This window comes from Arthrobotrys flagrans, assembly GCF_004000055.1.
Source record: "Arthrobotrys flagrans strain CBS H-5679 chromosome Unknown unitig_8, whole genome shotgun sequence".
Lineage (NCBI taxonomy): Eukaryota > Fungi > Ascomycota > Orbiliomycetes > Orbiliales > Orbiliaceae > Arthrobotrys > Arthrobotrys flagrans.
Window position 1 is genome coordinate 1,690,079 of NW_027137553.1, and position 26,670 is coordinate 1,716,748.

The 26,670-nt window shown below is 46.2% G+C and overlaps 7 protein-coding genes across 7 annotated transcripts; 3 read left to right on the top strand and 4 right to left on the bottom strand.

Annotated features, from left to right (window-relative positions):
* Positions 1–226: 226 nt before the first annotated feature.
* DFL_006994 (uncharacterized protein) lies at positions 227–2,550 on the bottom strand (the record flags this gene model as incomplete). The annotated part of the gene is made up of 3 exons (XM_067636506.1): positions 227–460; positions 520–2,188; positions 2,252–2,550. 3 exons carry the CDS (start codon positions 2,548–2,550, stop codon positions 227–229), a joined length of 2,202 nt encoding a protein of 733 aa, XP_067488116.1.
* A 5,224-nt stretch (positions 2,551–7,774) lies between these two features.
* Positions 7,775–8,243, top strand: DFL_006995 (uncharacterized protein; the record flags this gene model as incomplete). The annotated part of the gene is made up of 2 exons (XM_067636507.1): positions 7,775–7,953; positions 8,207–8,243. 2 exons carry the CDS (start codon positions 7,775–7,777, stop codon positions 8,241–8,243), a joined length of 216 nt encoding a protein of 71 aa, XP_067488117.1.
* Positions 8,244–8,464: 221 nt separating this feature from the next.
* DFL_006996 (uncharacterized protein) lies at positions 8,465–9,744 on the top strand (the record flags this gene model as incomplete). Its single annotated transcript, XM_067636508.1, has 3 exons — positions 8,465–8,600; positions 8,668–8,783; positions 8,842–9,744. 3 exons carry the CDS (start codon positions 8,465–8,467, stop codon positions 9,742–9,744), a joined length of 1,155 nt encoding a protein of 384 aa, XP_067488118.1.
* Positions 9,745–12,884: 3,140 nt separating this feature from the next.
* DFL_006997 (uncharacterized protein) lies at positions 12,885–15,370 on the top strand (the record flags this gene model as incomplete). Its single annotated transcript, XM_067636509.1, has 9 exons — positions 12,885–12,933; positions 13,001–13,257; positions 13,345–13,407; positions 13,483–13,582; positions 13,712–14,156; positions 14,220–14,473; positions 14,535–14,687; positions 14,744–14,953; positions 15,063–15,370. 9 exons carry the CDS (start codon positions 12,885–12,887, stop codon positions 15,368–15,370), a joined length of 1,839 nt encoding a protein of 612 aa, XP_067488119.1.
* Positions 15,371–16,552: 1,182 nt separating this feature from the next.
* On the bottom strand, positions 16,553–17,518 carry DFL_006998 (uncharacterized protein; the record flags this gene model as incomplete). The annotated part of the gene is made up of 1 exon (XM_067636510.1): positions 16,553–17,518. One exon carries the CDS (start codon positions 17,516–17,518, stop codon positions 16,553–16,555), a length of 966 nt encoding a protein of 321 aa, XP_067488120.1.
* A 1,548-nt stretch (positions 17,519–19,066) lies between these two features.
* Positions 19,067–20,475, bottom strand: DFL_006999 (uncharacterized protein; the record flags this gene model as incomplete). The annotated part of the gene is made up of 5 exons (XM_067636511.1): positions 19,067–19,589; positions 19,662–19,869; positions 19,940–20,086; positions 20,145–20,196; positions 20,323–20,475. 5 exons carry the CDS (start codon positions 20,473–20,475, stop codon positions 19,067–19,069), a joined length of 1,083 nt encoding a protein of 360 aa, XP_067488121.1.
* Positions 20,476–22,811: 2,336 nt separating this feature from the next.
* Positions 22,812–24,133, bottom strand: DFL_007000 (uncharacterized protein; the record flags this gene model as incomplete). The annotated part of the gene is made up of 4 exons (XM_067636515.1): positions 22,812–23,289; positions 23,358–23,504; positions 23,584–23,943; positions 24,018–24,133. 4 exons carry the CDS (start codon positions 24,131–24,133, stop codon positions 22,812–22,814), a joined length of 1,101 nt encoding a protein of 366 aa, XP_067488122.1.
* Positions 24,134–26,670: the final 2,537 nt, after the last annotated feature.

Below are 26,670 nucleotides of genomic sequence, written 5' to 3' on the forward strand. Positions count from 1 at the left end.
CATTTTTGTATTGAAACCAAAGCACCGGATTAGTATCATTAAACTCGTGGCCACATTTACTGTACACGGAACGCCCTCCACAGGTATAAGTGCATCAAAATAACAAAAAGGCTTCCAATCAAAACAGAAAAACAATAAAAGGATAGTTATTACGCAAAGAATGATAAGGTATATGTTGTAAGATTTTAACTTTTCCCGTCCAGATGTTTTTGTTAGTATAAGTATTTTAAGCAGTGGCATTAGCTTCATTTCTAAGCCCTTGCAGCCAACCCCGATCTTCGGCATTATTTTCGCCGGCAAGTTTTGATAACAATTCAAGAAATGCCACAAGATAGGCTTCCGTTCTAGCCTTGTTTGCGAATGACGACGTCGAGGATGGGGTCGAAGGTTGTTGGCCGTAGCTAATGTCGTTTCGAATGTCGTTAAGAAGTGATGCCGCAATTATTCTGATTTTGGCAATCTGTATAGGGGGCGTCAGCACGAAGGTTTAGCGGAAACTTGGGAGTGGAAACTACATACGATGCTTTGGCCGTTCGGCTCCAAATGCTCAAACTTAATGCATCTCATGACAACGAGCATTGCACGACAGATATAATCTGTATCGTGAGTAACGTCGATTTCTTCGTTAGGATTAACGAGTTTAATTTTACCAGATCCGGGTGATAGATCTGCTAAAACGCGCGAGTAGTCGGATAGGAATATTGAGAAGAGATATAACTGGGTAACGTAGAGATTCGCCTTTTGCACTTCGTAGGAAATTTCATGACGGTCCGGGTCGGGGATGTTGATGCCGTCTGGAAGTTCGGCCGCTGCCTGGTATAAAGTTTTCCTTCCCAGGAATGCTTGCATACTGACGTAAATATCACCATCTGTGGTTGCGTTCGCTGGCCAAGGGACCATTTCTAGCGGGAGCCCATCCGCATCGGTACCGGCATTGGCCTCTGCCATTCTCATATCTAGCTTGAGGTCAGGGGGGAGCCAATCCAGGGCTGTCTTCATATCCTTGAGGAAAGTTTTTAGGACTCTCCGCTTCATCTCCGGGTCTGCTGACCTCCAGACACCGGTTTCATCATTGTGGCATGTTGCCACGTATTTGGCGTAGATAAGATGTATCTTGGAGCAAGCGTTGAAGCCTACCATGTGGCTTATCTTAGTCTCCATCCGGGCGGCGGCGAAATTGAAGGTAGTCGGTGTGATAAATGCATCATCGATCTCCGCTGGGACGGTATCCAGATATAACTGGTCCAGATCCGCGGAGCTATACTTGAGGAATAAAGGCAAGTTGATTTTTCCTTCCATGGAGTATCGGGATATCTCTCCAACGACGGTGATCCAAAAAACACGTTTCCTGAGCTCCATGGTAATTAAGTTGTTGGATGACATGAAGCCGTGGGAGAAATCTGGATTGTTAAACTGGCTAGATGGAGAGGACCTTTCCAGGATAGTCAATGCCAACGACAACTCCGCGAAGTAGAAAGAGCCTCTGTTTGTATTATTTGAATACCAGGCGCTCAGGGATAGCAGATATAGAGACGACAGTAAAGTTACGTCCAGCCTTTCCAGATAATCCACAGGTCGAGCAAGTAAGGCGAGTCGATGTGCACGTTCCGCCATCTGGATAGCAGTATTATAGTACCGTCCTTGGCAGTATGACTGAAGCTTCCTTGGGAATGATATGATTGTGACAGTGCACATTGCAAATATCAACGATAAAAACATAGGATCGGATTTGTCTCGTCTTGCGTTGAAATCCGAGGTGAAAGAAGGCTCGTGAACAATTGGATTGAGCGGGTAGATGTAATAGAAGAAATCCTTAAGCAACAGCCTCAGAACATCTCTAGGGAGAAGAAGGTCTGTTGTGATATCCATGCGGTAGGCCGGTAATGCTGGAAAGGAACCAGAGCTCGTAACCACTGGAGACAGGGCGCTGAAAAAGCCGCTGGAACTCGAAGTTCCGGCATCAGTAAACTGTCCCACTGACGGCGAAAAGACGGTAGCATTGGATGAGGTTCTGTGAGCTCGGTGCACGCCCTCAGACTGATCGGATCCTGGCGGTAGCGATACCAGCCTAGTGGTGGTCGTAGGAGTTGAGACCTGTATAGGCGCACTTGTGACATCGGAAATCTGCATCGGCGATGGTTCCAATCCATTTTGTTCCGGATGCGCTCTCGGGAGATCTTTCGTTCGCCTTTTGGGATATCAGCATATACAACGCAAAGCAAAATATCGCGATCAAGATTTTTATAGTTACCTGACCGGAGGTCCTGGTTTCTTCCGAGCCCGAGTATACGCGCAAAGCAAGCCTTGAGCCTGACAAGGCTTGCATGGAGGATTCCCTTCGTCGCATCGAACCTTTCTCAACCGGCAAGCATCGCAAGCCTGGCGCAACCTCGTTCGCTTCTTCCTAACCTTATCTTGGGGCGAAGTGATACCGGCTTCGCGATCTCCAGTGTCCGAGTGAGGGCTATCGTGGTCTACGGGTTGGGAATTGGTCAAGCCTTGGTCCTCTCCGCTGTCCGGGAGCATCGCTGATGCTTCTGCATCCGCCATTCTAGCTGATTCATTCTTGTCCGCCGGACGGACGAAGCTAACGATGTTAGAGTTCCAAAAGACAGCCTCCCTCCCCTTTCGAATCCAGTTGTTGTCGCAATGAAGAGACTTGTCATGATTCACTTTAAGCGGACATGAAAGAAGTGGGAAGGAGGCATAGTTCACGAACGGGTAATTAAGCTCCTCAGGTGGTCAATAAATTTTTCGAGGTTTTTTTTATTTAAAATTGGGGGGTGGTGTGTGGTCTCGTTTCGCTCGGGCCGCTTACTTTTGGGTCGCAGAAAACACGCTGTTGGCCGGTTACATGTTACGTATGGGTCGACCCCGATATCATTCGTGATGGGTCCTGCACTCCAGAATAGCCTACAGCTACCCTGTGTTGTTCTGGGCAGTTGCATGGCGTCCTTTCTTACACCATTCGTCGAAGAACATTCGAAAGCACGGATATGACAGGGTACTGTCACGCGGAACTAAGCCACAGCCTCCCCGAAGTGACATCCGTCTTGTCAGTCGACTCGGCCAGAAATTCGGTCAGACTAATCAACTTGTGGGGCAGAAGATCCTGCAGCTGAAAGTCACGGAGCCCTTTTGTGGGGATGCCCCAGACTAGCGTCTGCGAAGCCTGTGTAGGCCTAGTTAGTGGCATGACTTGTGCAAACGGTGTTTCTCTTCGGTCTTCAGAATTCTGTTGTATTAGCATCGAGAAAACTAAGAATTCAACGTTATTATTACCTTTGCTAGTCACATTTTGCGAATTACTGCAACGAAGAAAATAGCATGCATAAAGACGCATGTATCCACTCTTTGAATATGAGGGTTTTTGGCTATAAACCTGGTTAGGATTCTTTTGTGCATCTGGATACGACCGCTCGGTTGTGAACAGCCGGTCAAATATAGGCAAACGGCTGGCCATCCTTCATCGTTTGTTCTGCGGGAACGCCCGCCAATTTCGTGGGAAGCTACGAGGCAAAATACCACACAGTCTTGGAGGAGATGTGTGTTGAATTAAGGTTGGTTGTCTGTTGCATTAGTCTCGAGGCCAGACGCCGCTTGTTTTATATAACGGCTGGACTCAGTTCTTTCGAGTCCTGCGAAAAAAAATAAAAAATATTTAAACCCCTGTCGGAATATCTTTAATTACGAGGGAAGTAGTTGGACACAGTTTGACATGGCTGGTATATTCTGAATTATATAAGTCTGTAGTGGTTCGATGTCTCGGTACTTGGTTTGTGAACTAGACCCGGACCTGCTACCACGGGTACTTACCAGCCTCGAACCCGGGCGCTCTCGAGGCGGAGGGTACTTGCTAAGTACAGACCTAGGTATAACATGCTTAAGTAGTCTGGTAGGTAACGGTATTGTTCGGGACCATACCGCAACCAACTATGGCTTTAAGGCGGTTATATTTCGAGGACAATAGGACAAATGTTAAGTAGATTGAATGTAAAATGAGCTGCTACTACAGAGTTCTATTCTTTGAGCAAAGGAGGGGGATGTTCGGAGACCGTGATATGGTCTAGATCTCGATGCTGTATAGAAGTCTGAATCTGCCCTATAGAATTTAAGCACGTCACATCATCATCACCACCCTTCACCATGATCCTCCCTCCTCAACCTACACTCCTCCTGCCCCAGATACGTCACGAGAACCATCCCAAGAAACCGAAGACTAACAACAAGTCGAGGCCTCCGGCCTCGGGCAACCTGACAAAAAGAAAAAGTCGACCAAACTTTCATTCCCAGTTCCCTTCCTAGCAACGGATAGCCAGGGGTTTCGATCAGATACGCTCAAATTGATTCTCAGGTTTTATGATGGTTATAAAAAATACGTCTCAATTCAACCTTTCGAGAAAGGGAAGAAATTCTCCGTTTCCTTTGAATCACTAAGGAGTCGATTCTGAAATCGGATCTCACTGGGTCTGACGATGGGAGTGTCCTCTCCTTAGTCGGTGATCCTGAGCTTACCGAACTAACGATAGCGCGGGGCTTGAATAAGAACAACGACGTAGTAAAAGCCCTTTCTGCCTTAAATAAGGCGAGTATGCTGGATTTCTACTTTGGTAAAGCCCTCAATTCAGCTGTGAGCATTGCTTAATTCTTTAATAGATATATTCTGGACGCTGATACCTATTTGTTCACATGATCAAACCAAAGTAGAGGGGTTATTCGAGCGCATGAAGCGTGAGGTAGTTGAGGCTCGCCGACCGGATCATGAACGTCGCATCTTTGACAAATCGATGAGATTTTTCCCAGCCTACGAAAATATAGAGATATCTAAAGCGGGAGCATTATACCCAGACAAAACGGATCGAACGCTACTTCGAAGGGAGGGCTTGGGTCCACCTCTTAAATGATCGAGAAATAGAGCTCCATATGAAGTGGGGCAGGACACTCTGAGGAGAAACTACGCTTGCGTGATGAGCAAGAGTTCAATATTTCCGCTGCAGGCACTCCGGTTCAACATGGCCTCCATGTAATTTCTCTTCCGCAGCATGTAGAAGATTTCAATTTCCGAAACAATCTCGTCGTCCAGTCGGTCGAGGATATGGGAGACAATGTCAAACAATTTCTTCGTAGCATATCAGACCCAAGTGTTCCGGTCCATTTAAAAAGAGTAGCGTGGTAGGTCATAATATTCAGAGCAGACGGGGATACAAAACCAAGCTCAAGAGTCTTAGTGTGTGCACCAACGAATATTGCGCTTGATGCACTAGTCAAGGCTGTGGTAGAAATCGTGGACATAAAGTCACGACAGGGAGATGTGATCTATCTTCAAAGTCGGATTCCATCAACAAGGATGGAACTTGAGCAGAAGAACGAAATCGCCACTGCCCTTATTGCAGAACTCAAGCTAGAGACGAAACGACAGGCATGGATAGAAGATTATGCCAACGACAAGCTAGCTCTCCGTTATACCAAATGTCTCGAAAAAAAATCTAGAAGGCCCTCTTGGAAAGGTGGAAGAGCTAATTGAAGAACAGATATGGGACAATACACTCCTTGCCTCTATAGCTTTGGAGAGCGCATTGAAAATCCCTAAAACCTTCGGCGCGACGACGCTAATAATAGGGGAGGCAGGACGAGCCACAGAGCCACAAGCCATGATTCCCATAACCAGATTCAACCGAAGTCTCGAGCGTATTCTACTGGTTGGAGATACTCGACACCTTCTCCCATTTAGTTTGACCGATTATTCAGTCACTCGGCCGAGCTTCCTTAAAAGGTTCCTGTGCCTTTGGTGGAACCAGTTCTATCAACTTCGACAACAGAGAGGGATCCATCCAGCCATCTGCGAGACTATTCAGAAGATATGGTACCGCGAATATCCTAGGGCCCCAAAGCTTTCGTGCTTGACCAACACTGCACCCCAGTCCCAAGACGTACTAGGGGAGAAGAGTTACATTCTTTGCGACCATCCCAGAGTGTATGGCTTGCTGAAGGATGGTTTTTATCGCCAAATAATTAAAAGAGTATTTGGTATTAATGATCTTGGGTTCTGGATCAATATCATCAGCAGGGAGAAAAGGGCCGAGTGCGGATCAAGAAGCAATTCTGGAGAAGCGCACGCGATACGAAGGATGTACTGTATCTTGGTCAAAGCAGGGATATCTCCACAAGACATCGCCTCCTCACACCATATTCCAGCCAGCGAGGACACCTGACCGAGGTACTTAAAGCTGAGATCGAAAATGGCTTATCGTGTCGTCTTTCGAGGAATACCAACTACACCGAGATGTCGTTCATATCAGCCTTGTGAGATCAAATGATGAGGTGTGTACATTTCTTCTTCTCTTTCATCTCGCTCCCAGAAAAGCTACTAATACTCTTTGTAGGTTGGATTTCTGAATAACAAAAATCGTTTGTGTGCTGATTTCATCCACGCACGCTACGTCCAAATCGGTTTTGGTAACCACACATTCTTGATAGAAGCTTCCATGGGGACATTTAAAGGAAATAATGAACGCGCTTTAAAAACCCTCGTTAGAAGCCCGTACAGATGGAATGTTCTTTCAGATCCTTCCGAGCACCTCTATACGAGGTATATCAAGATGGCAGGCAGTTGAGCTAAACCTTTTCCTTCCAGAAAAGGTCTTTCGGCGGTCGACTTTCCGCGTTAAATTATGGGTTCTTGAATCCTTTTCATGGGTTTTCTGTTTGACAAGGCTTACGATGCTATGGAACTTCGTTCAACAGTTTTACATTTTAGTTGATACACATCATGGTAATGTGGTTATTTCGCATTTGACTCACCATCCGGAGTTTCTACCGGGATGGTAGATATTTGAATTCGCAAGAGGTGTTTCTATAGATGGATCATGTTTGTTCGGGGGCTCGATTTCCTGTCCTTAATTTCAGAGATCGCACCCAAGATCATCCAAGAGGAAAAAATAGGTAACGACACGGCGAATACCAAATTGCGAATGCAAACTTAGCAAATGCATATATTACGGCTAGAGTAAAGATGAGAATAGTTCTAACTGCTGGTCCCGGTGATCATTTATTGGCGGTATAGTTATGATTAATGCGAGGGATCCGAGTATGCTGGACATCAAGGCTCAATATTGAGGCTTAACAGCATGTTGTATTTTCGTTTTCGGATGTTGCCCAGCCCCTGCCATAAGATCTGGTGAGGACGACAAATGTGTCCGTGCAACCTTCGGACTCAACATAGAATCAACTGGTCAAATCCTAAACTGTTAACCAAGAATCCGGGCACGATGCGCCTCCCACGGCTATCTCTGGATCTCTTCTCAATGCTTGATGTTTTCATTGCATTATACTATCAACCCTCGGCAAGATATGCCTCAAACGCAATCTCAGCCCATAACGCGATATCTGGAAATTAGAGTGGCTATGCAGGGCTGCCGAAATCGCAGAGTAAATGCTAACACGAACAATATTACAACTTATATCGAACCTTCACGACCAGGGTTAAGGCACGACGCCCTTCGAGAGCTTCTTCGACGTCGCCGGAGGCTGCTCTGTGCAGGACTTCCCAAATAGCGATTTACCATAGTAGTGGCGTGGCATTGGTAGCAGGATGGGAAACCGCCGTTTCCTTAACATTCCATCGCATCACCATATGCACCGGCAGACCGAGGCAGCGTATCGATAAGCAAGGGCCGGGCGCCGGCAGCTTTTTTGGCTACAACTTCCGGGTTTCCTCGATCGGTACCGAGAACCTCCTTCCAATCTGGCATAGTTGCAGCCTGCGGCGGGACCCATGGCGCGCTGTTTTGCCTTGCCCAGCGGCGAACCAGAAAAGGCTTATTCATCTGCCCAAGCCTCTGCGTACATGGAGAGTATCTGCTGGAAAGTACCTAGACACTACCAAATTGTCGCCACCCTTTTCGTCCTCGCAATTGCATCTGCATTTTTCGGCCTGTCAATTGGATATCGAGGGTAAGTGGACCCGAACGGTTTGATCATTCGGCCCGTCACGTTGGTGTCTGCGGGACCGCAGCGGGCCTCCACGTGCCGTGTTCACATTTAATCCGACCCCCCAAAATACGCCAAAAACATGTTCGCTCAACGAACTATTTTGAAGATGCGACGCTCGTTCCATTTAGACAACAGATTGCATTTATTTTCTTTAAAGTGTTTCTTTCACTATGGCTTTTCTTCGACGCAAGGGTTAACAAATCCTCTCGGCTAGCATTCCTTTCGACTTGCGCATGCCTGCCGGTTTTTAGGAATGTGTATCTGTGACTTAGATTACATTTCATCCTATCGACAACCCTGGACTCGATCGATGCTATCGACAAACCCGTCACCGAAGTCGCTATAAATACATATACGCTTGTCGAAATAGATACTTGAACAGCCAAATCCGAACGGCCCCTTTTCTAGAATACTCAAGCGTTGGGACAATTATAGACTGGACTTCTAGGAGGGATATCACTTCTATTCCAAAATGGCGGAACCGATACCGTCCCCAGGGCTTCGCACAATTACACAGACGATTGTCTGTGATGAAAATACAAACTCAGAGGATATGCGTGGATTGAGGATATCTGCAATCTTTGCAATTCTTGCTGGCTCCATGTTTGGTAAAACTAGAGATTGACGGGGGTGTGTCTATTGGACAATGTAGAAGGCTAATATCTTGGATTGTAGGTGCAATGTTTCCCATATTCGCACACCACTCCTCCTGCTTGCCTGGGCAGAAATATATACTTTTCATCGTCAAATATTTTGGATCCGGCGTTATTGTGGCTACTGCTTTCATCCATGTATGGGCCAAATTGCTCCACCAGTACTTAGACCGGTTGAACTGATAGATAACACTAGTTACTCGCGCCGGCAAACGAAGCCCTAACAAATCCCTGCCTAAATGACACCATAACGGGTTACCCGTGGGCAGAAGGTATTGCCCTTATGGCGGTATCACTTTTATTCTTCGTCGAGCTTCTTGCAACCTCCTTTGCGACGCTTGCCATAACAGGCGGCGGCCACAACCACGGTGATTCACACAATTCCCACTCCCATTCACAGATAAAGAAACGCCGAGTATCCCTCCCCGGGGAGGACCATCTCGGCCATGTGCGAATGCACCAAAGTATTGAGGCAGGACGGTCGGGTGAAGGAAGCGCATTAGAATCGGGTAGCGACAGCGCAGAGGCTGTATCGGAAGCAATCCCGAAGGGCACACCACCTAGGCCCGGAAACAAGCAATATGACGAAGAAAGGGCCCTTGAAGCCTCCGAAGACTATGCATCTCAATTGATTTCCGTCTGCATCTTCGAATTCGGTGTTATCTTCCACTCAGTGATCATAGGCTTGACGCTAGCTGTCACCGGCGAAAATTTTACTACCCTCTACATAGTCCTTGTTTTCCACCAAACCTTTGAGGGGCTCGCCCTCGGAACACGACTTGCTGTTGTACCGTGGTCGAAAGCACGCCAGTTAACACCTTACGCCATGGCTATCGCCTACGGTCTTTCGACGCCTCTAGCCATAGCGATCGGCCTTGCGGCAAGGAAATCGTACACATCAAACAGCACTAGAGCTATTCTAGTTCAAGGGATTTTCGATGCTATAAGTGCAGGTATTCTACTGTATACCGGGTTAATAGAACTCATGGCGCATGAGTTCTTGTTTAGCGAGACGTTCCGCCCTGTCCGACGAGGGAAACGACGGCGGCTGTTCGCGGCTTATGGATTCATGATGCTTGGTGCCGGTAAGTCAAGATAGACTCTCGCTTATCTATTAAACACCTCTAAATTCCTGGTTTGGGCTTTGGATAAGCATAGAATCAGTGGCTAACTTGAAGTTTTCCCGACGCTGTAGGATTGATGGCATTGCTTGGTAAGTGGGCATAAACGCATACCGGGTGTATCTCTTTTCCGTTTCCGCAATACATATCCATCCATTCATCGGTGTTCCAAAGCGTTTTCTTTTGTTTCATTCTATCCCTTTAAATTTGCATAACGGCGGGGTTTCTTCTCAGACCTATAGAATTTCTTGCATTGCCAGCATGTCTTTCTCGTGGCTTCTCATGATATATCGATATTTTTATGAAGTGGTATAAAAGTTACGTTACACTAGCCAGGCCATGGGACGGACGCCAAGATGGAAAACGTCAATTCCAAGGGAGGAACTTAATCTTTAATTCTGGCCAGTAGGAGGATTTCGCTGTTTATCGATCGCGATTTTGCGTGCGCTTACTGAGCCTCGATTTCTTTAATTAATTTCTTCGGCTTATTCTGCCGTGAATATGATGTTACCCATATCAGATTGGTTTCGGAGATCCGAAGCGGGTGAGTGCATGCCCGCCCGGCTGCCACCATCTTGATTCTCCGTGTGTTCTATAGTGGTGGGAAAAGCGTTTCCGAATCACACCATGTCATCTGCGAAGAGTCTCGGGATACTTGGGGGTTCAGCATACGTTACATTTTGGGAAAACTTGGTCCGAGCTTGATTGTTTCATACAAGACAAAAAAAAACAGCAGATGATTCAAATGTAGGAAACGCAGGCCAAGTTTGGTAAAATGTAAGTGTTCCAGGCACGATTCTATCTAAGATTCAAACATAATCTACGAGGGATCATAAAGAACGGTTAAGTTCAATGGCAGCGTGGGGGTTGGACGAGATACATGGTGTACTAGGATGAAGGGATGATAGATCACCTGGTTTAATATCAATGAATCAAGGGCTTTGTTTATGCACAGTTTGGTGTAGCAAGTATATTCGAATTCAGCCGGAATATTTTTTGAACTGACGAAATCTGGGGTATACGCTGGAGGTTGCATGTTTGCCCACGGCTGTTAATAATGCAGTGTGATATAATACATGTGCTTCGAACAATTTTATGACATTGAAGGTTTTCGTCTACCAAAATCCAACCACTGAATAAGCAATGAGAAATGAAATCGCCAAGTTTGGAATTTCGCCCATTGGTACCCTGTGATAGCGGACATCTTTCATGAGCGATTTTTTACAAATGCTCAAAATATAGGAAATGCTTCATTTCCAATATCTATTGAAATTCTGAAGAAAGTCTTGGAGATTTCCCTGCCATTTGCAAGGTGGAAAATAGTTCATCCGAAGGAGAGGCTCGGTTGGATGATTCGTATTTCGAAGTGAAAGAGGCGTTTGTATGGGTGCTTACCAATTGCCTCCCATGAATATTGTATTTTCCCAGCCGACGACGGTGCCAATCGCCTAGAAGCTGTGGGGCCCCAGTTGACATCGATATTAAGTTTATTCGGAACACTCGAATTTAGTAATAAGTATCCAATAGAATGTTCTGTGAATTGTGTAATTCAACTTTATGTTGGAGATTAGCTAATGATTATCAGTCGCAGATTTTATTTTGTGATAGTACAGAGGCGTTTCTTAAGTCTATAAGTCTGGAGAGCTCAAGAGCACATCGAACCAAGTACTTTTAAAATTCGGATCACTCCCGGCTGTTTAAATTAATACGAGAGCTCATATAATCATGTGACGATATAGTTCGCTGGCCGCAGCATCAACTTGTGCATATGTGATACATGCAGCGGTACATTTAGTTGAGGTTTTGTGCTGCTTTCTCTAAATTTTAGAGATATACGGATCCACAGGGTTCGTCATAATGAATGATATTCGTCTACATATAAAATATGTACCTTCAGGTAATCTCCACTAATTTACTTGGGAGTATATACCGCATAGACTCGTCGAATTCAAATCCCATGAATTAATTGCGGAGAGCGGGTATTGAAATCAGATGCATTGCGAAACTGAACGTTACCAAGGATCACAGAGTGGACCCGCCTGCGTTGCAAGGGAGAAGTTTGAAGTCTAAACTGTTTACGAGCGACGGCCCTCAATTTTCCGTCCGCAGGGCCCCATCAAAACCAACGAACCCCAAATGCTGGCCTCATGTTCTTGTCTCATGCGAGCCATGCGGTCCAGGGTTGGTCTGGCCTTAAACGAAAAAAAGCCATCCGAATCGATAATTAAGAAAGGCAAGCGTGACCCGGAAATATGTGTCCACCAGCGAAACCCCCATAGCCTGCTTAAACCTTAGAGGCAAAAAAAAAACAAGAAAGGTGAACAGCCCACAGTATACAACGGCGGCGCTCAGTAGTTAGGAACAATTTAACGAAAAAGATGGTTTAGATTTCGCCGAAAGGTTTACTGCATGTTTGCGCGTTCCCACTGCCTTATTCCTCCCCCAATCCGAGCATTGCTGGAAAACCATTGTTCATACTCTATCTGGTTAACCGGCCCCCCATCCTGGGTATCCGCTGTCCTTACAGCAGATGCTTACATACCCCCAACTAGATTTTGGGGCCGTTCGACAAGCAGATCCATTAACCGTGCACTGGTACCTGTGCCTGAATGTATCTGTAGTAGATATACTTAGATATCAATTTGGAATACGTGTGTCTGCGTGCGTGTGTTTGTGTGTGTGTCCATACGCGCGCAATATCAAAGCAACCTGGAAGAATAATCGATAGATGCCAGCAAGGGTCTACAGATAGCCCTGGTGAAATCTTGCGGATGGATCATTCGTTCCGGACCTTCAGAAGACCCGTTCGTTCAAGACGGCGGAACTATTTTCAAGGAATTGCATAACCATCAGAAATAATGCCACCATCCGATCCACCGATTGCCCGCCAGCGAATAGGTTTCTGGTCAGTGGATACAGTTTACCCCATGGCCAGGATGGTTCCCACTCCAGATTAAAGCCGGATGCACCGACCTACTAGAACCTTTTTGTTTTTTTTGTTCTCCGTCAAGGTCAGATCCCATACCTCGTGTACTTTTTGGTGCCTCGGTCTTTTAAAGGATAGGAAGCTTCCCCATCATTTAAGTAAACCCTCTCTCGCTCTTCCTTCTTTTCGAAAATGCCGCCGGTCGATTCTACAACTTCTCACCCAGCAGAAATCAGCAATAGTAAGGGCTTTCCTTACATTCACTTTTTTATATAAGTTATTAAAATATTAACTTGGGTATCCCGAAGGACACAACCCGTCGTCGCCGTCTTCGCCAAGATCGCATTCCCCAGAATCCACCAGTCTTGGTTCGCCTTTTTCTCTGATTGGAACTCCCCGCGGTCAAACCCGTGCCCCGATCACCACCCCGAGCGAATTGTCCTCGGGCACCCTCTCTTCAGAAGAGATATCTCCCATTGACGTCGAGTCCAAACATAAACTCGGAAGCGAAGTCACTCTCAAGCAAAACACCAGCAAAATGGCTTCTCCAGTCAACGTCTTGATGGTATGACTATGCGCCCGTACTTTGGGAGTTTGATATCAGATTTAAGGATGCAGCTAGTCTAACATTATTTCTTCCTGCGATAAACAGGTCGGTACCGGCGAGTACACTACCGGATTTGTCGGGACTGGAGCCTCCACTTCTGATAAGAAGGTAACTTGAAGTCCCATCAGACCGAAACATGAATTATCCGGAAGGGCAAATTTGATAACTGAACGGCAATTCTAGGTCGGTGTCGTTGGCTTGACCTTGTTCGATTTGAGGCGTCGTGGCAAAGTTGGTGAATTGTCCATGGTTGGCGTTAACGGAAAGAAATATCCCGCCATTCGTAGGTCGCCCAGCGCAAGACATTCCCCAGGAGACCCCCCCAGAGCCTCCATGTCCCCCACACTTGGCCCGTGCGGGGAGGATACCACACGAACAACGCAAAAACTAACTGGTATCATTTTTCATGCAGGCGAACACTTGGACAAGAACATTTCCAAAGTTTACAACAATTTAGACGTCTCATTCAAGTCTTTCCCCGCCGATGATGCCGTCGATGCCGATTCCTACAAGGCTGCTATCGACCAGCTGAAGCCCGGTGATGCGATTACAATCTTTACCCCAGATACTACCCACTACCCCATCGCTCTATACGCCATCCAGCGAAAAATCCACGTTCTTTTGACCAAGCCAGCCACAAAGACGATTGAGGAACACCAACATTTGATCCGCGAGTCGAGAAAATATGGCGTCTTCGTCTTTGTTGAGCATCACAAGCGATTCGACCCTGCTTACTCTGATGCCCGGGCTAAGGCTCAGAAACTCGGTGACTTCAACTACTTTTACAGTTATATGTCTCAGCCAAAGAGCCAATTGGAAACTTTCAAAGCATGGGCTGGAAAAGACTCTGATATTTCGTATGTACATCTAATTTTCTGGCAACTGTAAAACCCGATAATACTAATCTGCGGATTATATAGTTACTACTTGAACTCCCACCACGTTGATATCAACGAATCCATGGTCCCTGGATGGAAGCCATACAAGGTCACAGCCTCCGGTTCTCGTGGCTGTGCTACTGATCTTGGTTGCGTTCCTGGAACCGAGGATACCATTACACTTATGGTCGATTGGATTAAGAAGGACGACCCAACCAAGGTCGCTACTGGTGTCTACACCTCCAGCTGGACTGCCCCGCAGAAGGCTGGTGTCCATTCCAACCAGTACTTCCACTGTAAGTTGTCGTCGAATACTCTCTATGTTTGAACAAAATATTGATCTCTCGTCTCAATCAGACCTTGGAAGCAAAGGTGAAATCCGAATTAACCAGGCCAAGCGTGGTTATGATGTCGCTGATGACGAAACCACCGGCTTGATGTGGTATAACCCCTTCTATATGCGATATGCTCCCGACGAAGAAGGAAATTTCGGTGGCCAAAGCGGCTATGGTATGTTCAAATTTCTTCCCTCGTAAATACAAGAATCTGTACTCACTTCAATTCAGGCTATGTCTCCTTCGAAAAGTTTATCGACGCTTGCAATAAGCTCAACGCCGGCGAAGTTACTTTGGATGAACTCGACAAGCGTGGCCTTCCCACGCTCGCCAACACCGCCGCTACGGGTGCAATCTTGCACGCCGGCCGAGTCAGTCTTGACGAAAAGAGAACAGTCTACCTCGAGGAAAACGAGGGTGTCTGGCGGCTAGGATGTGCTTGTAGGCGACCATAAACATTCATTATGTTCTGCAAAGGAAAGTTTTGTACAGCGATGTTCTGATTCGAAAATTCTTCTTTCCCAATCGTCTTGAGGCTACGACAATATAGCTGGTTCATGCAGTGCACACGTTAGCACTGCTGCTACTCACGCCCCCGCGGCCCTTATCCCCGCGCTATCCTTAAACGGCACCACCGTCAGAGAAGAGCCAGAAGTTAAATCAGTCACCACAACCGAACCATTCACCTTCGCACCGACAACGCCAACTTCCTCAACTCAACCGTCGAAGGGAACCCCGAAGGTCATTGAACGACAGCCCTCGAGCTCATCCCTCCCGAGCCTTGTTAAACGACAGAAGAGTGTCATCAACTGGTGGAAGAAGCGCAAGAACAGGAAGTCGACCATCCCAGTCGTTTAAACTAAGGCTTAACGTTCTCGTCCTTGTGGTAGCTTGGCTTATTGAGGTACAGCACTTTAATACTTTGATTCTTTGGATTTCTTCTCTTCGATATTTAGCAGGTCCTTTCATCCAGATCCCCCGCAACTTAGCATTCGTGATCTTGGTTCTCGTTTGAGAAATATTTATTTTCGATTCCACATTTTTTGTCAAATCTTTCCCGTTGTTCTTGATATTACTTCATTTCAGAACCGTTTTATAATTAGGTAGAAGTTTTTCATTGCATTCTTCAGAATCTTTCTTTTTGGGGCATTCAACGGCGTTTAGCTTAAACCTGCTACTTTTTCTTTCCTTTCCTTTCCCTCCACTATATGTATATTTCAAAGTTTCCTATTTCACTTTCTTTACATTTCCCAAGCCGCCGCCTGTATAAAACTGAATTCCAATCGAAATAACTTGCTAGTCTCTACTTTTCCCTCGGCCGATAATCCTTAGCATTGATAATAAGCTTCTAAGTATTAGCGGCCGGGGACGTACCCAGTGTTAGTGGTCGATCGTAATATATTGGAAACTCTTGTTATTAGCCACAACGCATAAGGTCAGCCGACGAGCTTTTTTTCTCATTATAAAAACCTGGGGTCCCTTCTTGGCTTTTCCTACTTAAGAGATTCAAACAATGCAATTGCTCGAGAATCTACATAAGATTAGCGGGGAAATATGGCTTCTCGCAGCTACACATGAGCACGGGGAATACGGCTCCATGCATGTATAACATTATCCACTCTGCTCCGATTGAATTAAGCTTATATTCTTCTGCGGTCCTACGGTTGGTAGGCCCTTGTTCCTACACGGCTAGTGAACATGAGATTTTGGAATGGAGGGATGAGATGGGGTTTATCATAGAGACTTGATTTAGACGAGCCGTCAAAAGATTTCTGAGAGGGTTTATGCTAATTGTTAGGTAATCACAAGGCTAGCTGCCCTAGGAGCTAGACAAGAAATGGAGAGGATCTTGACTGTATCTACTAGTAATTGCTTAATCTCGGTATGAATATAAAGCTCTATGGTACATGTTTTTGTGGCTGAAAGTAGCCCCAAGACTTCCTCTGCGCACAGGAGACAAGTAGAAGAAACAATGAAGGACTGGATGAATTTCCCACGGAGAAAAGAAAGTCTCATTACTATATATAAGTATGTAACTACTTACAAGCCCAGCTCAATCTCCATCATATCCGCAATCTTATCCTTAACCGCCTGCGCTTCCTCATCCGTTAGCTTCCTTAATGGCTTCCTTGGGTATCCGCCATAACCAAAGTAACTCTGAATAGCACTCTTAGTTCCCGGAATCGCCGCCTTGGTTAGCACCCAATCACCCTTAGACAGCACCTTCTGCATCTTAATCGCCTCGTCAATTTTCCCTTCCTTAAACAGATTATAGACATGCACACACAACTTCGGCACAACATTGGCTCCACCAGCAATAACGCCCGACGCCCCAGTGATCAAACCCTGGAGCGTGAAGTCCGCCATACCCGCGAAACACATATAACCTGACCCCTTGGAGTTAGGTGTAACCGCATTCGTCGCCAATGCCACTCTTGTCAGCTTTCCGGTGTTTGCGCATGTAAACTTTGTACCCACGATGTTCGGGTGCTCGGCGAGTTTGATTAACAGGTCGGAGTCCATGTCTATTCCCGCCACGGCACCGGGGTAGTTATACAACACCAACGGTAAGGGCGAGCCGTCTGCAACACCCAAAAAGTACTCTGTGATAGCACGCTCGTCCATTGCGTATCTATAGTAACTTGGCGGGATCAAAAGGACGTAATCACCACCCGACTCCTTGGAGTGTTTGCATAATTCGATAGTTCCGCGAATTGAGTTTTCGGAGGCACCGACCATAATAGGGATATGGGTGAAACCAGCCTCGTCAAGGGCTTTCCGGGTTTCCTGAGTAACAATGCGTTTTTCGTCAAGGCTGAGGTGGACGGCTTCGCCGTTCGAACCCATGGTTACCAGACCGGCGAGGCCGGCTTCCGCGAGTCGCACGGCATGGCGACGGATAGATGGAATATCGAGGTCTTCGGTTACTGGATCAAAAAAAGTCATTGTCGGGGAATAGATACCCGGTAGGAGAGGACGTTCGACGGCGCCATTTTCTTGTGTCATCTTGAAGAGCTTGGGGAAAGTACTATAGTTCTAGAGTCGCGTGTGTTGGAGAATGTGGTATTTTGAAACAGTGGAATTCGAAAGCTTGTCCAACCGCTATTGAAATGGGAGGAGAAATATAATAGCAATTACACACTCAAGAACTGGAAAAAAGGCGGGACCAACTCTGCTTTTAGCTTAAACCTCGGAGTTTCGTCGGGTTGACTTTTGAAATTCTAAATTGAACGTCATGACAAGATTGGTCCAAAGGGGAGGTTACAAGCTGGGAAGTAGCCAGACGCAGACGAGGTATTTAATGGAGGCTGCGCAGTATCATACATGCATAGACGACTACAGTCGAGTCAACAGGATCTCGTGTCGATGGCTATGAATGGAAGAAATATGGTACCAATGGACAAATCGGATTGATGACAAACGAATATAGTAAACCGGCCTTTTAGACCTGGGCAATTGGCGAGAAGGACGCTGGTATCTTGCCGTCGAGTGATGATTAGAGGATTTTGGAGGCATGCGCTCTGTCTTGAGGCCTAACTTTTAGGAAATTCTCCGTGCGCCGGAATTGATACTGCTCTGAAATTCACGCCCCACATGGACCTTCAATCGGACTGCGTTCCAGTGGCAATGGTGAAAAGAAGCTTTGATACTTACACAGACCAGCCCCCCACTGCACGGGATGTGGTGATGGGTAGGGAAAGGCTGGAGTGTTCTTTGAGGTTTACGAAATCAATTACATGAGAATGGTCATCAACTAGGCCGTCAATTGCTAGTTTGCCCCAAATTTGGAACAAAAATCAATTGGGATTTGAAACGGTAATTATTGTAGATCTGTTATTCGATGCTGCACCACTTCAACGTAATCGGAAATCAAATAAGACCTATCTTGCAACATTCCCTTACCTCTGCTAATCATAGAAGCTTTACTTTGTGATATCGCCCTACAATTGAACTTGTCCCAAGATTTCAGGCACATACCGAAAGGAACCTGAGTTTCCCCGCACCGGCTAAACTCGTTCCTCGTAGGCAGAATGGACTTTAGACCAACTTTTTGACAGCCGCCGAGACCCATCGTTTGATTTTCCAGACACTGGAAGTTGGGCTGGTTGCCTCCGGTTGGCGGAAAATTATCTTCCCGTAGCCAAGGTTTTCGCTTAAATGCTGGGGCCCACGAGGGACTGCATTAGCGTGGGGTAACCGGTATTTAGCCGAGCCTCCGGGCGCGGGGTGGCAGGCTGCCCGGAGCCTGATGAGGCCGACAGCCAGTGTATTTGCAGGCGAACGTACGATATGTAATAAGTTCCCAAAATATACAACAAAATTCTACATGTATACATCTGCAGACTTATAACTTTATAAAATTCATACTAATATTCCTGCATGAAATAAGATCTTATAAGATAGATGGTCTATAATTTCGACTGTACAATGACGTAATCAATTTGGTATATCCTCGCTAGACTATTACACGCTTCGTGATGGGCATTCTATATACATCATCTTCATATGAACGCCGTTTACTTTTCCATACGCTTAAACTCCCAAACACCAAATTTACTGATCAAAGGCTTTCTCATAATCAGTCAGGACAAAACGGTACCTAACATCATTCTTCAATAGCCTGGTCACCCCGGTCTTGCACCCTTCCTCAGAAATAGGAATAGTTTCCGACCAAGACTTCAATCCCTTCTCTGCAGCAAGATCTAACATAGCCAACATCTCCGTTCGGCTTCCAAGATGGCTGGCGCCGATAAAGCATCCATTTCCAAGAAGGTCAAAGGCCGAAACCTTTTGTCCGTCGCCAGGAGCCAGCCCCACCATGATGAATTTTCCATGGACAGTCAACAGGCTTAAGTATTTGCCAAGGTCAAAGTTTTCGGTCGAGTTCGCTGTGGTTATGATCAAATCGAAGCTGAATTCGTGTTCTTCAGCCCAGTTTTCGCTCGCGCCAGTAGCGATGTAGCCATCTGCACCGAGTTTCAGGGCATCTTCTTTTTTAGCTTCGGAACGTGAAATGGCCCACACTTCTGCACCAAGGGCTTTTGCGAACATGATTCCGAAGTGACCGAGTCCACCACTAGTTATCACGGATTGTCAATTGATATTTTATAAATCTTATCAACTGGGTTTCGGGGTACCTTGAACTTACATTCCGACAATGCCGACTTTCTTTCCAGGGCCGGCTTCATTCCGAACAAGTGGAGAATAGACCGTGATACCAGCACATAACATCGGCGCGACGTCCACTGATGCTAGTTTCTCGGGAATAGGGAAGACCCAGAAATCGTGTACTCGGACATGCGACGAATATCCACCTTGGGATATAGTCCCATCTGATTGAAGGGCACCATATGTGTCTAATATACTCAAAATCACACTTTCAGCGGACTATTCGATTGCCTTGGTCAGAGAACTGTTTGAATATACCTTTCTGGAATTTGCAGTACGTTTCGTTATCGTTGTTGCATTGCTTGCAGTCGCCGCAGCTCCAACATTGAGCCCCCATACCCACACGCTGTCCGACTTTGACGCTGTTGACCTTCGGGCCTACACCGACAACTCTGCCAACGATCTCTGAATGTGCTCGTTAGCTGTGGCTTTCTCCATAAGGTGCTTATGAGATTGTACTAACCATGACCTACAGCAAGAGGGTAAGGCGTATCACCCCATTGGCCGGAAATTTTCTAGACAAAAATATTTAGCATGTATATTTAGCATGTATTCCGGAAAAAGTATATCTTTCGGGAAGCGCGAAAATAACGGCGAGCGAGGGGGTTCTGGTCTGAAGGGAGGAAGGGGGCGAAGCATACATGAACATCTGAGGCACAAATACCACAGCACTCGATCTTGATGTCAACATCGTTATCTTCAAGCTTCTTTGGAGTGAAGTCCTGCTTCTGAAAGTCCAACCAATTCTCTGCAGAGGGAGATCTGAAGGCGATGAAAGTTTCTGGGTAAACCATTTTGCGCAATTGGTTGAAGCTCGTTATCTTAGCTTAGAACTCGTAAAGTCGATTGGCGACCAATTTAACAGAGTAGGACGGGAAGTGGAAATTTGGAAATCTCAACAAAAGTTTTCGAGACGAATAAATGCAATTGGTAAACAATAAAGGAGGAAGTAGGTGGCGATAAGAAATTTTTCCAGGGCTTTTCAACTTATATAGTTACGGGTGACGGATTCAAGAAAGCAGCTAGCCCCACATCGATTTCTCTGTCTATCTTTTTTCTTCGACCGCCGCTAGTCCGTGCTTATGTCATGCCCTAGTTTCCAAATGACGAGTGGAGTTTCTACAAGCAATACATGCTAGATTAACTTTTTTTGGGAGGGCCTGCAGCCCGGAAGCTAAAAAGGGCGGTGGACATGCGGAAAGAAACCAGGCATGTCTGTGGAGGGGTTTGTGGAATTTAGGTGGAATTTTGCCGGCGGATGTGTTGAGGCATGGACGGCGGGAAATTTTGGACATGGGATTGCTTGTGGCGATACGCGTGGAGTTAGATCGATATCGGGATGGCTTCGAATCCCTCGCGAGGCTTGGTGTAACAATTTAGGACAGAATAAGTAGGTATCTCGTTTTGGCATAAAACTGGCCCCAGGATCAAATAATGACCGTAGGCCGGCCCATGGGCAGATTTTCCACAGCTTGAATTCACAATTCGTGACATTTCTGTTCAGGGCTAAAATTTCCTCGCCCAATGATACTGAAGTTTTCCCTATCATGACAGGATATCTCGTAAAAGCCACATATATTGCATACCCGTACGTATAACATAGCGAGCTTCAACTATCAGGCTCAGGTATTTCGTTAACCACGCCCCTCCGCTTAATGCCGCAGGCTCACGTGAATACCAGATCCCACTTAAGGCTTGCAGCTTCCACATGACCCTACCGTCTGTACTCTCGCCCCGAATCACAATGTCGGTATCCGGCAAGCACAAGCCCGACGCCAGGCCATCATCCGCTGCGTTAAAGGCCTGTAACGTGTGGGAACTGCGCTGTCGCAGATATATGCCATGCTTGCACCTCGCCTGCAGGGAGTCTCTTGGGGGCAGACGAGTTCAAATCTGGAGTCCATGTTACACAAGGCTTTAACTCAACGCAAGGAATCAAACAAAGCGATGTCCCAATGAAGTTCAAGCTTTCCGATCTGATGGATTTATTGGTCCTGATAGTTGGAAACAAGGAATCGGACGATTACCCAAGCTATGCCTGCAGAAAAACCTGTCAGAAGAGCTAAGCTAATGAGCTATATCACGGTCGCGATTAAGGTCGCATTCATACATAGCAGTAACTATATTTCTGACAATGCCAAGGTGGCATGACAATACCTGCATGTACTACAAAAAGTGGAGAAGCGAGACGACGTTGTAGTCTTAAATCGGGTTTCGCGAATACCTCATGCTTAGAAAAGCTTGGGGGATAGGTTGCGAGAGTCATACGTCAGACGGGAACGACGAAAAAACGTGGACGCTGTCGAATCAGATGATGATTTATGGGATGTCGTTTGCGAGACGTCCGGAGCTTAACGTTGAGATTCCTTTTTTGTACACCGGTTACGTGGTGTTTCCGGTTTATTGTTGAACTGAAGGATCAAGCGGCTCTCAGGATCCAGAGATCAATAAGCGGTTATTCTGCATACCTAAAGCTTTTGTTTCTAGGAAGAGAGGCGGCACGGCTGATGCGGTCAGCAAAACCACGCCTTGTTCACAAAAAAAAAGGAACCCACGAAAAAAAAAAAAAAAAAAAAAACTGGGAATTTTAGTACACTAGTTTAGGATGTTTCGATGAGTGGGTTGTAAGGGAGAAGATAGGTAGTGTATTTTGGTATTGTGACCTCCAGTCCAGTATCGCTCGCTAGCTATGCAGACAGATGCAACTCCCAGAACAAAGGATTCTGGCAATTCCAGCCAAACCCCAAAAGATAGTTACATACAGATGAAATAATCAAAAACTAAAATGCCCGCAAATATGCCTATCGTAACGCCGTGGAATAAGCCCAAAAAACATGGCCAAATCAAGCTTACTAGTAAATCGGAACTAGTGACAAAAAAAAGAAAAAGAAAAAGAAAAAGAAAAAGAAACAGTACAAGACGCCCTGAACTCATATCGAATGCCCCCCCCCAAAAAGCAAAAAACTCTAATGAATAAGAAATCCCATTTTCCAAACTAGAGGGTGGGATTTGGTCGGCATATCGATTCGAAAAATAGAAGCGATCCTTCGGACTCATGGAATGTCTTCTTTGCATCCGAGAAGTTGCGTTTCCCGTTTCGATTCGTGATTAACGGTTTCGGGTCGTTTCTTCATCGGGTATATTCGCGCGTTGCAGCTGACATTGAATTGACGAATTGTGTCCATTGTTTATGTGTCCCCGCGGCCGCATTATACGGATCCTTTGTGTATTGAGCAAGTCGAGCAGAAGCCATCTGAGCCGCCGTGTCCCCCCTCTCGTTTGGTGTAGCTATAGCGCCGTAACTCAACAGTAAATTCAAACAAGCGTTAAACCCTGCGATCCTTTCCTCAAATTCCTCTGAACTTCCCACAGAACGGTCGCCGGATAGGAGTCCGGGTGAATTGGCAGCGCGGTCAAGAAGCTTATGAAACCCTCGGACGAGATAATGAAGAGAAGTGTTCCCGTCACGATCTGCCACATTAGGAGTTTCTCCGCCCATTAACAATCTTCGAATGTCATCGTACCGCCCCGCCAGCGCAGCTTTCATCAGCTCTATCGAGTTTGCTGTTTGCCTTACGCTTGTAGATGTGTGGGGAGTACGTGATGGGCTGCAGTATAATAAATACCATCAGTAGGGGATGATCCATCAATGTGCCACTGGCTTTCTGACCTATACCGAGCGTGGGCATCATGGGAGGACCGGTATCCGTAGTCGGTTGCCGTTAAGGATCCCATTGTGCTGTATTCAGCTGTCGAGGCGTAGATAGGCTCCCCAAGGGTGGCAGCGGAATATGACAACCGATGGTCTTGGTAGCTTGGATAACTAGCACAGAGAAAGACTTATTAGAATTTGCTGTTCCCATCGTTACGGTGTATGTACAAATTTTGTGGAGGCCACTCACTTGGAAATCATGTCCTCAGTATAGAAATGGTCTTCAGAACCATGAGAAGGAGTAACAGGATATGATTCTGGGTAATCAAAAAGGCTATGCGGGTCATAGCTCTCCCAGTTTTCATACTCTTCTGGCCGTCTACTCTCCCTTGGAGATGTTGTCTCGCGGCTGGGGCTTGACTTTCCAGCATAGCGCTTCTCATATCTTCGAACCTTCCGCGGGGTAATCTTGTCGATGATGTCTTGGCTCAATCCCATCTCGGAATCTGGAATATTCTGCTGCTTTTGTTCGAGATAGGCGCGCATATCTGCAGACCGCACATTCTTCTTGAAACCCCATACTTCGATCTGATTTTGATAACTTCGTTTGCTATTGGTAGGAAAATATACTTAGTCAGCACACAATTGACGCCTCATTCGCGAATTGAGCGGGATCCAACATACCAAGCTTCGAAGTTGTATTTCGACTTGAGAATCTCACGCACTTCTGCAAGAGGCTTGCCTTCCTCGATGTAGTAGCGGTAGATCTCTTGTTTATATGTCTCCCATGGTTTTCCCATTGTGAAATATTTCGCTTAGATAGCTGATTAGGAATGATATAATACTAGTGTAGACCGCTGGTTGTTACAGCGGTGGGGGGTTTCAGCCGAATGCTTGAAAGAATCGAGATCGTTTTATTAGTTGCCTTTAGGGCTTTGGTATGAGTCTTGAAGATCTTGATGATGATGTGTCTAGAGAATGAGTGCATCTGGAGGCGGGTATCAGCATTATTTAAATCTTGGATCCGGATCACAACGTTGTGCTGAAAACGTTTCAATCCTTATTTCGAGGATCCTTTACGGCAAGGCAGCTTGCTCAAAGCAAAGCACTGACAGGCCTAAAAGAGACTAGACAGGCCCAATCCACATAAAGAAAGAAAAATAAAACATATAGCTAACGACACCAAAGATCCGCCTGGTCTGGTGTGCGACGACAGGGCCCCACGGAGGACTAACCGCGTCTCGCAGTGACGATTCTCGCGTTCAAGTTGACGCAGATTGACCCGGTGCATTTCAGCCTTCTTGACTCACAGACCCTGTAGCCGGAACTGACGTATCGAGTCTTGGGGAGTAGGAATACGGGAAGATGGGATGCGTGACCCTTTGGCTCATAGGGCGCCAATTTAGGGATTGAATAGACGAGGGCATGGTTCTATCCGATTATCTGTCATCACAGTGTTTTAGGAATGCTCCCTAACCATTAATTGCTTCCATATTGAGTTTAGGAGGCTGATATCTCCCGTCCATGAGTCTTCAAACCCGGGACATTGGAAAGCCCATGAGGTTACCGAGAAACCTTCATATGACACTCTCTAAGCACCCGAAATTGAGGCTTTGCTGGCGCCAAAATATTTCCAAACTTTCTCTGGCCTGACACTCCAGCCAGTCAACAAAGACGCCATCATTTAATTGTCTTCTCTAGGCCCTCATGGAGGCTGACTCTTCAAAAAAGAAAGTGGGGCGCCTTAGCTGAATGCGCTTTTGGCGGGTGTGGTAGACCCTTGTCGTTGTTTGTGTGAAGGTGGGGATAGTATGTTCACTCCACACAACTGTAGCCGGCTTAGTCAGTAACGATATTAGTTAGTTGGTTTAGCATTCAAACGCAGTCAATACTTTGGATGGTACTGTTTGTTGGGCTTTAGTGAACTCGCCTGTAAAGTATTTCCGCTTGAGGATATATTATTTCAAAGAAATGCCCGCACGTACACCACACTAAACTGGGCGGAAACGCACATGCACAAACCAACCAATACAATGCGGACTTAGCCTCATTGCTCAGGGTCGCCGTACTCTTATTTTGGCTCCCGTAGACGTTTTAGACCACGGCGATGCATGTACCTCTGCGATCGATCAAATGTGTAGAAGCTTCGATAGTTGCAGAATTAGACACAGACTAAGCTGCCTTCGTCTTCTTTCGCTTATCCCTGAACAATTGGATCTCTGTGCGACCCAAAGTGTAGACGCAAAGCCACGCGATTGAGATCCACACATTTTCAACTGCATCGACACTGTCTCAAAACGGTTAACTGTCTTGGAAATCGAAGCTCTTGGATCTTCTAGAAGAACGCCCCGTCGGGTTGGCGACGGTTAACGTTGCCGGTACACATTTTGCGCCTTTGGGGTTGTGCATGCATCTTGAATGTCGGACCCGCGGACCTCATGGTCGCATCCCTATATTCAGGAACGGCACAGTGTCGCCAACAGGTTCCCGCATAGGGGTACATTCCTATCCAATGCATAGTAATTGGGATCGACAGGGTGTTGTAACACGTCTAATTTATTTTTTGTCGACACCATCTCGGGCGTCCTTCGGAATATTAATCTCTAGTGTAGCCAATTGATCAATTAGGATTGATAGAGACACATCGAAATAGCAAGTGCGGCATATTCCACGAAGGAACTTGTGTCTCTTGTGGCTTTCAGGCATCAAAGGGCTTGTACATACATAATCAACAATGTCTGCAGCCCACGGGTGTCGCATGTTGTATTTCCGGATGTTTTAAATGCAACCGAAGGTTTTGATTGATTGATTAATGTGAACTTAAGCTTCTATCATGACAAATTGATGGATAAAGTCTCCACTGAGGCTTTGCATTCTCCCGCTCTCTTGTGTTACAAACGCTAAACGGCGAATTCCAACATTCAAACACTCCCCTTGTTTATAACATCTCTCGCCAAAATTTTCTGAGAGAGGGATAGCAGGTTAATAAATGCAACCGAAGAATCGACTTTTTGTACGAAAAAATCGACTTTTTGTACTTGCGGTGTGATGTATATATAGCCCTTTATTTCGAGGTCCTTATGATTGCTCCGCCTTCCTCTTGGCTAACAAACACTTAAAGCCATAGGGCTGGGTGCGGAACCCGGCGTGCAGTATTCCTGTACGCAGTAACCCTACAAAGCCATGGCCCATATAGCCCATGCCTCGGCATAATGGTTTTTTTTGACGTCACACACGGTATTAGTCGACAGGAACTCTAGTAGCAGGTGCACCTTGCTGTCCTTGCATGAGAGGTTTGGACTACAGGAATTTCACGCATGTACGCACTTGCATAATA